The 15,141-nt window shown below is 45.1% G+C and overlaps 1 protein-coding gene across 3 annotated transcripts in view; it reads left to right on the plus strand.

Annotated features, from left to right (window-relative positions):
- The first annotated feature begins 2,527 nt into the window (after positions 1-2,527).
- Positions 2,528-15,141, plus strand: part of LOC119457478 (casein kinase I) — a 54,394-nt gene continuing 41,780 nt past the window's right edge. The window contains exons 1-3 of one of the 3 annotated variants that reach the window (XM_037719061.2): positions 2,528-2,974; positions 3,225-3,331; positions 3,757-3,883. In XM_037719061.2, the coding sequence (XP_037574989.1) occupies positions 2,843-2,974; positions 3,225-3,331; positions 3,757-3,883 (366 nt within the window). In that variant the 5' untranslated portion in view covers positions 2,528-2,842. The remainder of the gene's footprint in view (positions 2,975-3,224; positions 3,332-3,756; positions 3,884-15,141) is intronic. The other 2 variants (XM_037719073.2, XM_037719069.2) reach the window with 2 other exon arrangements.

Here is a 15,141-nt window from a genome sequence, read left to right on the forward strand (position 1 = left end):
GTTCCACACGAAGCTGTCGCACAGCAGGGCGACCGAAGACCTCTTTGAAATAATTAGTAAAAGCAGTCCAGGTGGTAAGGTTGGATTCATGATTCCGGAACCAGAGATGAGCGACTCCAGAAAGATAGAAGATGACGTTAGTCAGTTTATCTTTGTCATCCCATTTGTTATGCGCACTCACTCGGGCGTATGAGGAGAGCCAATCCTCGACGTCATGGTCGTCGGTGCCACTGAAGACAGGAGGATCGCGTTGGCGTAGAGCACCGGAGCAGACAACAGGCGATGCCTGGGAAGGATCGGGCTGCTCGGCGTCCTCAGGCATGGCAGAAACGGGAGGAAGCGTCCGGCTGCGGAGTTCCAGGTCGGTAAAGGGCCCAGCAAGTCCACCAAATGTAGAGAGGCACTCTAGTTTAATTAATTAGAGCGTAGAGCACTGCAGCGAGAGGTTACACAGCGCAGGCAACACAGGCACATGGCTTCGACCAACTCGTCGTCGTCGTCCTTCTCGAAGCAGTGCATACTGCTCGTTCTTCTTCAGTACAGTTGCATTAAGGATATTTAGGTACTGTTTGTTGTTTCACTGTGTAATTTCGTAGAAATCAGAGCTGGCTGCCACCACATAGGTCTAGAATACATGGGGCTATATATATAGGCCATGATTTGTTGTATAAGTGCTGTCCTGTGTATGTGTGAGATTTTTGGCAAGGCAGCAGCAGCAACCACGATCAGCAAAGTTCGGGAGGGTTCACACAGTTCACGTAGAAAGATTCACTTTACAATGAACAATTAATGCCCCTTTGTAGAACAAACCACTTTAGTGTTCCTATTTACACCAATACACCTGTAAGCTAATGGACCAATACAGGCTATCAGTTTTACCAGTGTATCAGGCATATTACTTTATAGTCCAATAGACCAATACAGGCTGTCAGTTTTATTAGTGTATCAGGTCTATTGCATAACAGAACAATACAGGCTATCAGCTTTATTGACGTATCAGCTAGGTTTATTGTTTCATAATCCAGTAAGATGAGACCTATAGAAACCAATGAAATAGTTCTATTCAAATTTTTCCTAAGGAGGACGTGTGTCGGGTGAGCTCCTGAACAACACTTTGGAGAACGCGTTGGTTCAAATCATGGATTCAGGACCTCAATGAGGTGCGACATAATGCTAACACATTTCTCTCGCATTTACCGCTCTATCTAAATCGCCACTGAATTTTATTGTGGTAGCAATTATATGGACACTCCAAGCGCATTTCTGCCGTCGCCGTGGACGTCGCTGTAAGGTTCGGTGTAAAATCCTAAACGCGGTAACATCGTCGCCGCGTGCTGTACGCTGTATGTGCGAGTGAAAGCTTGCGAGGGTCAGCCGACTTCGGCTCAAAATCGCGCGCGCGAGGCTGATCCGGCGGCGGCCGCGCAGGCGCCGTATCTTGAAAGCGATCTGCGACGTGGAAAAAGTGTGCGCCCGCGCGGGTCTCATCTTCAAAGCGATCGGCGATGTGCACAAAGTGCAACTAGTGCCGGTAGCTTCATATGCGCTGTGCTTTCGACGTTTAGTTCGCGTTGAAGCGAAGCATGGAACGGTCAATTCGCTCGCTGCTGTGCCGCGCCTCCTCACTCCAGCGCTTAAACTTGCTAAGCTGTAAACATTCGGCATGGGGTAACGCGTGCACAGGTAAACATGCATGAACACATCTCGCTCGATGACCGCAGAAACTCGCTGTCGTTTGACAGCGAGCTTCCGCGGTCTTCGAGCGAGATATGTGTTCATGCATGTTTACCTGTGCACGCGTTACACCGTGCTTGTTAATTTAGTTAGTAAGCGAATGTTTACAAGTTTATACGGCCGATAAAGCTACTATATCCTTAGTAATCGGTCGTATAGTTGTCTACTAATTTGGTATCGCAATCGATCGGTGCTTCGCCTTTCGGGCGATACTGCGGCATTTTTTTATAATCATCTTAATTGCTCTCCTGAGGCCTCCGTTCGCCGGTATAATATCTAGCTATATATATCGCGTAGACCAAATCACACGTGCAGTAAACGAAAATTCCAGAAAAAAGCTCGAAAGAAAGAAAGCCGCGCACTTACCTGCCGGAACGTACGGTGTACTGGAATAGGTACACCATAATTAACGTTCTGCAAAGCCTATTGCAAAGAACTGTATGAACATATCTATGCGGAGGCAGCTATGCGCTGCCGTCACACTTCGTGTGAGGCCCCTATATATTTCGTGCAGAGTTTGCAATATAATTCGGTCAGAGAAAAAAAGAGTCGACCAACTCTGATGGCAAGAATACCAAATATGGCGAAGATTTCTGACGTTACTTTTAATTGGCTAATATTGTTGTCCAAAGCGGCGAAAAGCGAAGTGTCAATGCAACCGCTGGCGCAGTACACGTTTGTTTACAAACATGCAGCACATGCAACGTAGCCGTCGCTTCTATGCGACTGACGTCAAGTGACGTCACACCTAGAGGGCGCCACCATATAACGACTGACGGCTTCTTGTTTCTATGCTTGTTTCAAACTTAAGCTATGTAACTTAAGCAATTGGAAGGCTCTCGAGTAGATTGGCAAGTTTTGTGCGTTCAAGTCTGTTGAAACAGCCTCGCAACGTAATTATTTTTACTGTAAAGCCGCTTTTTGTTCACATATTGAAGCTCGGCATATTTAGTTTTGTTCATTTCGGTTTCCGTCGCTTTCGATGCTGACGTCATCTCGGGAAGATGACGGCGATGACTGCGAGCTGTGTGTAGCGCTGTGGTTTTGGGAATCGAACTGTTCTATGCTCGATTAAGTTGTTCCCGTAGTTTCAGTGAGCGTAAAATATATGGCAATGGCTAGCGCGGCTGGCTCATCGAGGGCCGAATTTATTGTCGGTGGAAAATTCAAATTGGTTCGCAAAGTCGGAAGCGGCTCCTTCGGGGACATCTACCTGGGAATCAACATGGTGAACGGCGAGGTGTGTATGCTAGTACACAATTAGGGTTAAGGCTGTGGGTTGTCGTAATTGGTTTCTGCACATTTGCATACTTTTATGTGGCTGTGCGTGAGCTTCCTTTTCACACTTTGCAGTTATCTTGTAAAGTGTTGGTAGTGTTGTGTCCCGGAACGCGTGAGCAAGTTTTAGGGTGCTCCCGTGGTTGTGATATCGGTCGCTGATAGGTCGTAGCGTTTCATGCTACGTAAATAATTCAGTGCGCAAATTGCAGGAGGTTGCAGTCAAGATGGAATCTACCAAGGCGAGGCATCCACAGCTGCTGTATGAAAGTAAACTGTACAAGATATTGCAAGGCCACGAAGGGATTCCTCACACAAGGTACTTATTTTTGTTTATGTGCTGCGCGAAGGATGCATATTATGTGCGAAGCTAACACCATTTGGTGAGAAATTCTAGACACAGTAAATGAACTTTTCTAGAAATGTTGTGAAGAGCAGAATTTCTAAGGGGACCGTGTAGCGCTTCCCTATTCGGTTCGTATTGAGGTCACAACATGTGACGTTGCATGATGTCCTCGTACACTCTTGACGCTGCCTTTTCACGATGCCATTGCATACGCTAGGTGTTAACCTGAGTGTTTTTCTTTTTTTTTTTTTTGTGAGCTCTGTTGCATGATACTTATGATAGGAAACTCGGGAAGTGATAACCCGTTTCCATTTCTCTCACCTGGTTGCGCCCTTCGCACAACCAGTTGAGAAAAATAGCAAACTTTGGGGCGTTTGAACGGCACGTACACTTTTCAGGTGGTTTGGCACTGAAAGAGATTATAATGTGCTTGTGATGGACCTGCTGGGCCCTAGCTTGGAAGACCTGTTCAACTTCTGCTCCAGACGTTTCACCATGAAGACAGTGTTAATGCTGTTTGATCAGGCAAGGAAATTTTTCTTCTAAAACCTACATGAGGTGCTCAAAAATTATAGAAGCTAGGCAGCATTGTGTTACATCACAATATTACTATTTGTGTGAAACTTGCTCAGTATTGCATACCTGTTCGTACAGTTGGTCTCAGCTGGCAAAACTACTGGAGGATATGTCATTCGGTACTTGCTGAGCAGCTGTCATGGACTGGCATGGAAATACAGTGCGTGTACATTTTTGGCGAATTGAGAGATAACATGTAAAAATATCTAGGGGTGCATGCATTTGCGTGCAGTGCCCATATTTTTAATGCTTGTGATAATGCGAAGGGCATGACCATGCTTACGGTGAAGTTTGCTGTGATTGTAAAAAGATATCACTGTACTAGCATGCTGTCTCCTACAGACAATATTGCCAAGGAGCTGTCCAAATTGGCTATCAGAATAAATCAAAAGTATGTGGTCATCAGCAGTGATGCCTTACATAAAATGTTGATTTTGCAGGAACAGAATGATGATGCTTTCTCACAGTAACGATGAAGCATGCTGCATGTCATGTTTTTCCCTACAAATGAAAGGTGCTGCCACTGTTTCTTTCAATGTCTACATCCTTTGTATGACATCGTTGCAGATAAAGCATATTTATGATTTATCTTTGGCAGAACAAGCAAGTAATGCACCCAAATGTGGTTTATTATATTATGCAGAAAGGTATACTGAGTGCTGCTATTAACGCAGCATTTAGTACATGTGCCAGCCTGCTCCTCCCTGCATTTGTACTTTCTTCAAGAAATGTTGTGTGTGGGAGAAAACACACTGTGGCTTGTGGGGAGCTATGTAAAGACATGAGGCCCTTTACGTATATAGAATTGATACATGAAGATTCTGGCTGCATTACTGGGATTTGCAGCGATGCTACCACTGCACCAATTCCGCTGAACTACGCCGAGAGGCGAACCCTGCTACATTTCAGCAGAGAAATCTGCACCCACCCTGCGCTGAAGGGGTTGCTCAGACTTTTGAAAACTAAACCAAGCCCTCAAACGCTGTTTCTCCGCACCATCAAAAGCAGCATGGCATGGACCAGTGGCTTTGTTTAGCCCGGATCGTACCGCTGTTTCTTCCGTGGGCTGTTGTTCACTCAATACCTTCCACTCCGCTACCTAAAGGGTCACAGCAAATATTAAATCAACGTGGAATGTTTAAATACCATTCCAAAAGCGCTTGTTTCGTGCTAAGAAGATACTTGGTTAAAGAGAGAATCACGTCTATAGGGTCTGCATATCTTTAATACAATTCAAATCTCCACCACAGCCCTTTACTACCATCAGTGAGTGAAACGACGCCCAAGAGACAGTACTACGGTTTTTTGCACAAAACGCAAACACGCGGCCATGGAGAAACGGAGCCAAGACAGGGCTTGGATTCGCTGCTGCATCTGCTTTTGGTCATGTAGTGTAGACCGTTAGGGCTACGATGGAAGAATGTGAGATGTTTATGAACTGGCCTCCAAGCGAGGGAGGACTCCCTAATGTTGCACGCTTTCTGGAACAGATGGCGTGGGAGAGGAGGGGCCATTCATGTGTATTAGAAAAGCATGGCCAAGTATAATAAGTAATGAAACACGTTCTGACCCTTATTTTCGTCCATTTTATTTCATTTCAATTGGCGGTTATGGACTGTTTATGCTGGAAAAATTTTTAGGCGCGTATAAATTGCCATCAAGAGAACATAATAGGTATTCAGGTGGCTGCTTCACTCGGTGGTTTGTAGTACGTTAAATTACCCCCCTATGCAATAACGACTACAAAATGAAGTTAGAAACACAAACTCGAAGCAACCAAATGTCTGTTCCAGACCCTTAGTCACATGACAGTGAATTGCAGAAAGACACATTTCACACATATCAGTGCAACACGCAGATGCCACATATACGATTGTCTCTGGCATGATTTTGTGCTGTGGCAAGGCAAAGACGAATGTCTTTTAAAGGGTGCTTCACCCAGCCACATAGAAAATTTCGGTTATACGTTGGAAGTTGTTTGCCCTCTAGGGAGCGTTCTACCTCAAGAATTTTTCAAATTGGTTCATCAAGAGCCGAGATAAAAATATTTCAGTGCTGTGAACCCATGATTTCAGGAGGCGAGCTTCACTGCCAATATAGACTCTCTCCACTTGCCCCGTTTAGCGTCCGCAAGCGAAATTTCTTCCCAGCGTTCTCGCATATTGGAGCTGGTGGATTGCGTGACATATACGTAGGGTTGTTCGTTTCCGGGTTTTATGTTTTTAAATTCGGGGGGGGGGGGGGGGGGGTGTAAAAATTGGGTGCTATTTTTCAAGCTGATAATCGGGGAGAAATCGGGTTCTTTTGTGGAACTATTCCGAAATTAGGGTTCTTTTGGGTTAAATGTACAAATGCACTAAGTAATACATATTTATTTATGTATATATTAGAGGGTATCATAAGCTCCAATATGCCAACACGTTAAAACTAGGGATCTGTTTCAAGCTGGTAATCAGGGGGACATGAGGGTTTTCTATCAAATATTCCAAAATACGGCGTTTGTTTGGAAATTAATAAGTAATAATGGACAGTAAAGGGGGGGGAGCATTAGTAACTTTTTGGAAATTAAACATTATATACATGAAAAGCTGGTCATCGATCGATTTTTTACACATCCTTGTTGACATACATTATCATCTGCATGCGCAACATGTTGGTCTTCATCCGAGACGTGCCCGATCTTTGAACGTATCTCAGCTGAGAGAAAGTTCTCTCAGCATGACAGCTTCCATTAGCAAGGCTCAACGTCAGTGCAGCATTTGCCAGCCTGGGGTAGCAAGCGGTAGAGTCATGTCAATACTCAATGAGTTCGATAGCTGTGTTCGTGGGACTTGCTTCCAGCAAGTACTAGTTAGACTCGTCGTGAAGGGAATCCACGTCGTCGGTCACGGAAATGAAGAGAGGTCGGTAGTCATCGAACGAATGGCTCAGCTGACGCTTCTGGAATTGATCCAAGACGGCTCCCAATTTCCATACTGTTAGCTGGTTTTCGTCTTTGTCTGAGACGTTCCGTTAACAGTGCAGTACCATTTTATGCCAAGTTTCATGCAAAACTCTTGAGAACATGCTTATACTAACGTGGCGCTGCTCATGTCACTTTTCTTCAGCCGGCCTCGTAGAATGTCACGGTGTGTTATTGACTTAGAGTTAGGCGTGCTCGTTGGGCGGTTGGTTGAGAGTCATGTAGCATCCACAGTGCTGCGCGCAGCTTGTGAAATGAACTATAGTTCACTGGGGTTCACTTAAGCCAACAGGACCTAACTTCGTTGTCCCGAGGCAGTGTAGCTATCGCATGTGCATCGCAAACTCCGTGCAGCGTTTAAAAAAAAAAAAAATAGGTTGGCATGTGGTTTTTGAATTCGGGGAGAAATCGGGTTTACCCCGATTCTCCTGAAACATGTCCGGGGTGTAAAAATAGTGTAAAATCAAGTTTTACGTGAAAACGAACAACCCTACTTATGTCACGGGCCCCGCCTTTTTTTTCCCTTGCTTCTCTTGCTGTGTGGCGTACTTCCACTGACAGTTTTGTGGGTGACTCGTTGCGTTTGTCTCGTTTAGCGCAGCGCATGATTTAGCGCAGCACAAGAACACCTAACTAGCGGTATAAGTCAGTGCTACAGGAACACTGAGGCAGACACAAGCGGATCACAGAGCATGATCGCGCGCTGGAATGGGGTAGAAAATGACAGTTTCGTTGTCTGCACGCACGAATGCTCGACGTGGGAACAAGCAGACGAAGACGGTGCCCGAAATGTTTTTCTCCAACATAGTCTGTCGGCTGAAGGAATCGATCCTTCCTCAGGATTGCACACACCCTTCAAATGGATCGCCACATAAAAAAACAAACTTTTTCCTGCATGACTTGTACTTCATATTATAACGCGGACAAAGCACTTTTTCTCTGTTATGTGCTAAAAAGTTCAACACATTGCTGGGAAAGTGTGCACATGTTCCGGCTGAGCACCAAAAACTATAGCAAGTTGAGTTGTGTAGACGTTTTCTATACGGTGCCACCGCACAGTTCGTACACCTGTCATATGCTTCCACTGTGGTTTCGGCATCCCGCGATATCACATGGACGTGCCATTCTCTGCTACTTGCAGTTTGGATAAGCTTCGTGAGCCAGAAAAACCAGTGCATCACTAACGATAATGAAACTACTGAAACGCGAAAGCGCAGGCGGCACAGAGTTAAAACGAACAAAAACGAAACCTTTTGACTGCCTGTGTGATTGCCGAGAGTATCATCAAAAAGTTATTTTTTATGAGCATTGATTAGAAGTACACCCGGCGACAACTTTCTGCCGCAGCGTAGCGTAAGCTACGGAGCTGGAGCTTACATTTTTTTTACTGCGGATCTGCATGTAGCCTACGAATGTAAGCAACTGGAAGCTATGTACTTTGAATCAAACCGTACCACTTATTATTTTCTTGTTCAAGATTTATTTTATAAGAAATTATATGTTGCCTTAGGAAAAGGATTTGTTTCTTGCTGTCCTAGTTTTCTGGTATTCAGGTCTGGTTTTCCTGGCCCTGTAAACTGCCAGCAAAACGTTGGTGCTACTTGGCATAGTAACACAAAAGTAGAAGCTCTGCATGTGCGAGCACATGCGCATAGCTTTGGCAGTGCTGCTACAGAAAGTTTTCGTCGGTTATAGACAAGTAGAATTATCTTCCGTCTTATACTGCAAAACTGATCTTTTTATTACGAGTGGTTGAGTACTAGTGACAGAATTATAATGAGAAGTCGCTACGAAATCGGGTGAGTACTTGAATGTCCCGGGGGAGCCTTAAAGCGTTTCCTGCATTTAACTCAATTTCTCGCTTATTAAAGCTCCGTTTCCGATAATATTGACGCGTTAGACATTCTCGAGCATTAATCTATCACTTAAGCTTGATTTAATATTTAACAGGAGAGAATCGCTTCTCAGGCAATCGTGCTGGTGCTGAGCCAGATCCTGTGCTCCTCTCCTACATGACCAATGTAAAACGGTGATGGAAGTTTCGGACGCTGTATGGTGTCTCACTCAACTTCTTGCACGTAATGCGCACGATGTCGCAGACATAGCAGCAGTGAATAGTTGCTATTCAATTTGTCCCTTGTTCCGCACTTTTGTTGGAGGCGATTTTACGGCTTTAAGAATGCCGTACTGCTGCTACTAAAATTTTAATCAACTCTGCACCTAACAGCTACTTTTACCACTGGATACTGACAAAGCGCCACTGGTTAGGCCTAGCTGCATCGTATAGCCATGAAGAAAATTTTCTGCCAGCTGACAATGGTGGCGGGCAGCAGGTCGTCGTGGCAAGGTGGCCTCCAATATGATTAGTAAACCACCTTGGTGAGCGGGCGTGAGATCATGGGCTAGACTGGTGGCCGGAAGTTAGGCCCACGGCAACATGCTGGCAACTACCGCAAATGCTTTTGCGAAGTTTGTTTTCAGAGCGCAGCTCTTAGGTGGCCATTCCGGCGGCGAGCATCAGCGTAACCAAGCGAACCTGCACAGTGAAGGATGAAAGAGCAAACGCGGAGTGCAGTGGGAGATGAGACGCGAAGAGGAAAGCGGAGGAGGGTATGGTGAAAGTGTGAGAAAAGCGTAGTGCAGCGGCGATGGCTACAAGATGGCGCCAGAGTAGCACGCGCCATCTGGGAGGTCTGTCTGCAGTGGCTGCTGTGAATCGCGCCCACGTGTCACCCACGTGCTGCCTCTCGGGATCTCCAGATTAGTGAGGCAGTCGCGCCACATTTCGCTCTGTTTGCAACGTGCCAGATGAGACAGATTGTCTGCGCCAGCCAATATATAGCGAAATTTCCCAGCTCCGAAACGGCGCTGGGAAATTCGATCTCATACTGATTACCAACTGCTGCACTGAAATTTTGTATTACCGAATTAGAGATTATTTTAATCGTCGGTAATTTTTTTTTTTTTTTTGCTTACTGGACGAAATGGCGAAAGCTTCCGTGTACGTAGAAAGCTTGCATCACAGCTTAATCTGATCGCGGTTCACAGTGAAAAATCGCGCTTGCATATCTGTGCTTTCCCGATGGCGCGCGAGCACATTGAGCCGCGAGACAAGCCAAAGCAGGGCTGCCCACGTAGCTTCCACCATCGCGGTATTTCAAGTAGATCGTATATCAGTGAAGCACAGCACAGGGCGAAGTTAAGCAAATTCTTCATACTGCTGGAGGGGCTGTCGTAAAAGGCAATGAAGTTAATTTTAATGCTAAAGTTCATGTTTTTGGACTGCCCGCATGATTATCCAGGCGTAATTACAAGAAATTATAAGAATTGGTCTCCGATTGTTTTCATCAAGTTTGACACTCAGTATGCTAATGTAACATTCAGAGGCGAAAGCCCCGACACAAAGATGAATCACCGTGGGATCTAGGTGATTATGTAGCAGGGCAGCCTAGAAGCCTGGTGTAGCTAATAGCTGCGCTACTGCCTTCTTTCGACTACCATTTCCCAGCAATAAGCTACCTCAATTGGGGGGAGGTGGAGAGTCTGTGTCGAGACTTCGCCTATTAATGCAAAATTATCGTACTAAGTATCAAATTAGATGACTATCTCAGAACGGAAGCGTTCTTAAAGAATTAAACTAAATTAAATTGTCCTCTAATTGATTACTCAAGTTTTTAATATAAACATGCGTGCCATAAACCGTAAAATAAAAAAAAAAACATTATTTGTCAGCTCTACTTCTTCGCAAAAGCTGTGCCTGCCAAAGCAGATAAAATACCTATGCATGCAACTATTTGCATAGATACCATTAGTTTTATCAAAATTATAGATTCTCTAGAGAACTTGTGTAATCTGGAGATAACAGCATTGAGACAATGAAAAAAAAAAAAGATAGAAAATTGCCAATTCCATTTAGGGAGGTAAAGCAGTAGAGTGTGCCTATTACATTAGGCTCTGCTGTATTATCGACATACCTTTTTTTTTTTTTTTTTTCATGAGTGCTCAGTCTTGAAGGATACATTTAAAACAGTGAGATCATGCTGAAGGTTCTCAAAATGCAGTCATGGAAGTGCTGCTCCAAACTGCTCCAAAAGAGAAATGCTCCTACATGCTGCTCTAAACTGTCATTTTTGGTAGTTGCTCTGAACCCGCTCCGAAACCACGATTTCCCAGCTCCGAAACGGTGCTGGGAAATTCGATCTCATACTGATTACCAACTGCTGCTGTGGCAACTTTGTGATGCTCAGCTTTATAGGCATTGATCTCATCTTTGCCATAAGAACGGCATTTAAATACAGTTGCCGACCGATTTTCCGGATCTCACGGGGACCGAAAAATCGAACAGTCCGAAAAACTCGATCACCCCCCCCAAAAAATTTATTAGGCTTAGAGTGGTATAAAAATATCTCTAATAATGCCCTGCCTTACTACGCCTGGAGGCAATAAGATTTGATTGAATTAGCGCAACACTGACGTCGTCTCCGTATACAGTCTGCAAGAGTGTCACCGTGTTGGCAGAAACGAGCCCCGTTACTTAGCACCACTTGGCTCTTGTGAAGGCACAGGAGGTGGCGCTGATCACACAAATGCAAAGCTGCACAAGCACAAAATGCGACGTCTCCGAGACACACCTGCTCAGTGGAGACACTACAGTAGGTCGTGGTACACACCATGTGCAAAATAGCAACCGAAACTTAAGAAATCTAAAACTGATCTCTGATCCCGCATTAAGCGATTATGACGATAGTGCTGACTGAAAAAAGAAAAGAGATCCCCTGGGGCGTTTGTCAACTAAGGAAGAGCGGGCATAGCCTCCGAGACTGGAGGATGGTGCGCTCTCTCTATTCATAGCGTGCGCCTCCCAATCTTGGAGGCTATAGAGCGAGCCACTGGCAGCCAAGCCAATGGAGAATTCAACATGGCGTCCTCTAAGATCGGGTAGCTTGGCTCGGAACAAGTGATTTAGTTCGAAAATTCAAATTTGGGTGTAAATTCTCCTGAAAAATCGGTTGCGAAAATGCATTAGCTCAATGGAAACCCTGACGGCGCATTTATGAAGTCCAGAATATCCAACAAGTCCGAATTTTTGGAGTCCGCGAAGTCCGTCTGCGACTGTATATAGCTCATTTAGCTGAATTTTTGGACTTGACATGTAGACTACAGTGGAATCCCGATTATACGAGTTTGAGGGGACCACGCAAAACCGTTGTATAATCCGGGCATTGTATAATCGAAAAACGAAGAATATAGGCAGTGACGCTCAGTCTTGCCCAAAAAACGGGTACAGACTACATGAATAAGCCCGTGGCACGAACCTGGACTGTTGCAAGGAAGGTAGATTAAATTATTAAAAAAATTGCCGTTTTTATTCAATTGTAACATCAGTTTTTTTCATGATTTTCGTTGCTGGAACTCGACCCTCGCGTTGCGTTTGAATAACGGCAAAATTGACCATTTTAAAACATATGCTAACTAAACTCCCCGATTACTAGCGTTATGTTGGCAACCTGTAACTTTATGCTTTGATCCAATCCATAGACAAGTCGACTAAAGTCAGAATATTTTGTTTTTGGGTGGAATCGACGGAATCTACGTTGCTTTTGCTGTGCTTGTGGCTGGTTAAGATGCTGAAATACCCTACGGCCTTTTGTGGATCGACTCCGTTAATTTGCGACGCAGCGCATTCGATATGACGGCCACGGCGGCCGCATTTCGATAAGGGCAAAATGCGAAAACACCCGTGTACTTAGATTTAGGTGCACGTAACCCCAGGTGGTTCAAATTATTCCGGAGTCCCCCACTACGGCGTGCCTCATAATCAGATCGTGGTTTTGGCGCGTAAAACCCCATAATTTTTTTGCCGCTTTGAGAGGCGAGCAATTTTGGTGGCCGAGGAGCTGGGAAAGTCCGCAAGGGCTCGGTGTCTCGACGATTCATGGATGGGGGGACCAGCGGCAGGCCCTCTTTAAATGCGAGGCCAGTTGGAAAGACTTTGAAAGACTGGAAAGACTTGGAAAGCGCTGATGGCAAGCTCAGGACAGTGTCAGAAACACTTGTCGGGGATGCTTTCAGTGCCAACTCACGCGAAATGTCGCAAAAGTGACACTATCTACAAAAGTGATCGCTCGAGAATACCGCCCAAGGAAAGTTCCGTCTCCTTGACAATGGTGATGAGTGAAGAGAACTAGTTTCCGAAATGCGATTCCTTAAATAAAGGTACCATTTCTTTTTCCGTTCATCCCACGTTGCATTCACATTAAAAATATTTTTTTTATTTCGCGTGACTCGAAAGTTGCCCCTCGCATTACTGTCGCAGTCGCATTACATTCGGGTAAATACGGTATTGCGCACCCATTATCAGCCGGCTGCAGTGTGCTCACGTGCCAGCCTGCGTCGGCTTAGGGGTTCTTTTTTTTTTTTTTTTTTTTTTACACGAAAGCGTTTCTTGGCTAGGTTGGCGAAAGCGCGCACCTTGGCTCGCGTCCGCAAAAGCCGTGCCCGGAAAGCACGTGACCTCTCCCACCGGAATTGACGCCGGCTCCAACGCATTCCACAGCAACACTCAACTCCACTCCGCCGCAGCAACCGCCTGCAGCTGCAGCGTAGGAGAGGTGAATCCCCGCAGCAGAAGGGGAAGCCCCGACTTGGAAGAAGAGAAGGAAGGCGGATTGGGGGGGGAATAGCCGGCGAGGTCATGTGGTCACTGACGTAGCATCTACAAAAAGAGCGCGCCCTCAGTCTCAGTTTGCCTTCAGCTTCCGTGAAGGTACTGTCGCAGCAGCATGGATAGTGATTCTGTAACAAAAAGCAGCAGTTAGATGTCGAGGTTTTAGGCTTAGTGCTTAGGCTTAGTCGAGGCTTTTAGGCTTGGTCATCGGCAGATGACTCGTCGACGAAGCGCTCCCTCGACGAGGACGACTCGGGGGACGAGCGTGAATTGAAACGTGTACGCTGTACACCCAATTCACCAACTACAAAGAAGAAAGAAAAAAAAAGTTGTAGGACCTCTAAGCATATTCTTATGAGATGAGAATGCGAAAGCATTTATTTTGGCTAGGTTGTTTATGAACGGGTGCTGCAATGTGGTGTTGCCTCATTCTTTGTAACAACTCCACCACACCACTTTGCAGCACCCTTCCTTAACAACAACCTAGCCAACAGAAACGCTTTCGCGTTCTCATCTCATAAGAATATGCTTAGGGATCTTCCAAAATTTTTTTTTTCCTCCTCAGGATGGTACCAGAGAGGCGTCATACGTGGCGGGCTCGGCGTAAAATTGCGTCGTATATTTGAGACTTTTAATACATCATATCTGGGGGGGTTTGGCAGGACCAAACCAATTCGTCGTAAAATATGGGTTGTCGCATGATCGGGGGACATATAATCGAGGTTCCACTGCATTTTTGTGAAAAGTGACTTGAGATTACTGCGATCTGATACCGATTATCAACTGCTGCTTTGGCAACGGTTATATGGGATTGTAGTTACCTTTATAATGTCGGGCTCAGGTTTATTGGTTTGATCTCATTTCTGCCACAAGTACTGGCATTTTAAATATATAGCTCATTTTACTGCGTGTTCGATAACCATCCATCTTCTTAATTGTTTGTTCCTTGCTGTTTGCGTTGGTTATTGTATGTGCAATATGCTTCATAATATACAAGATGCTTCGGTGATGCTCTTAACTCCAGGATTCTTATGGCATATTTTGTCATCTGCCCCGAAAACACATATACCTGCAAAAACTAGCATTATTTTCTGCTCCGAAAACACTTATGGCTGCTCCAAAGTGGAATTTTTCCTGCTCCAAAACGTAAAATGTCACTTCCATCACTGAAAATGCCTATGAAGTCGGCAAGTAGCACGTCCAAGTGCTTCTGTGCTTTTTACGTACATCTTAGGATACCACGTCTCTGTTGTAGTCCATAGTAAGGATTGCGATGACGTAGGGGGGGAGGGCGGGATTAATATTTAGTGTTTAAATTGAGTTAATGAACTGGCGACCACTTACTGCTTTCACGCTGCTTGGCCACTGTAAAAGCTCCATATGATGTAGTTTTCATAAATCTAAATTGTTTTCATAAAGCAGCTCCAAAAGTCCATTTTACTGCTCCAAAATGCATTTTTGGCTGCTCCAAAATGGCATGAGCCTGTAGCATCACTGAGTTTGCCTAAGGTGTCATCACTCACTGAGTGCTGCAAATAGGGCAAGTTGAAGTGTGCAGCGCAGCTTTTATGACATTTT

This window comes from Dermacentor silvarum, chromosome 1 (assembly GCF_013339745.2).
Source record: "Dermacentor silvarum isolate Dsil-2018 chromosome 1, BIME_Dsil_1.4, whole genome shotgun sequence".
NCBI lineage: Eukaryota > Metazoa > Arthropoda > Arachnida > Ixodida > Ixodidae > Dermacentor > Dermacentor silvarum.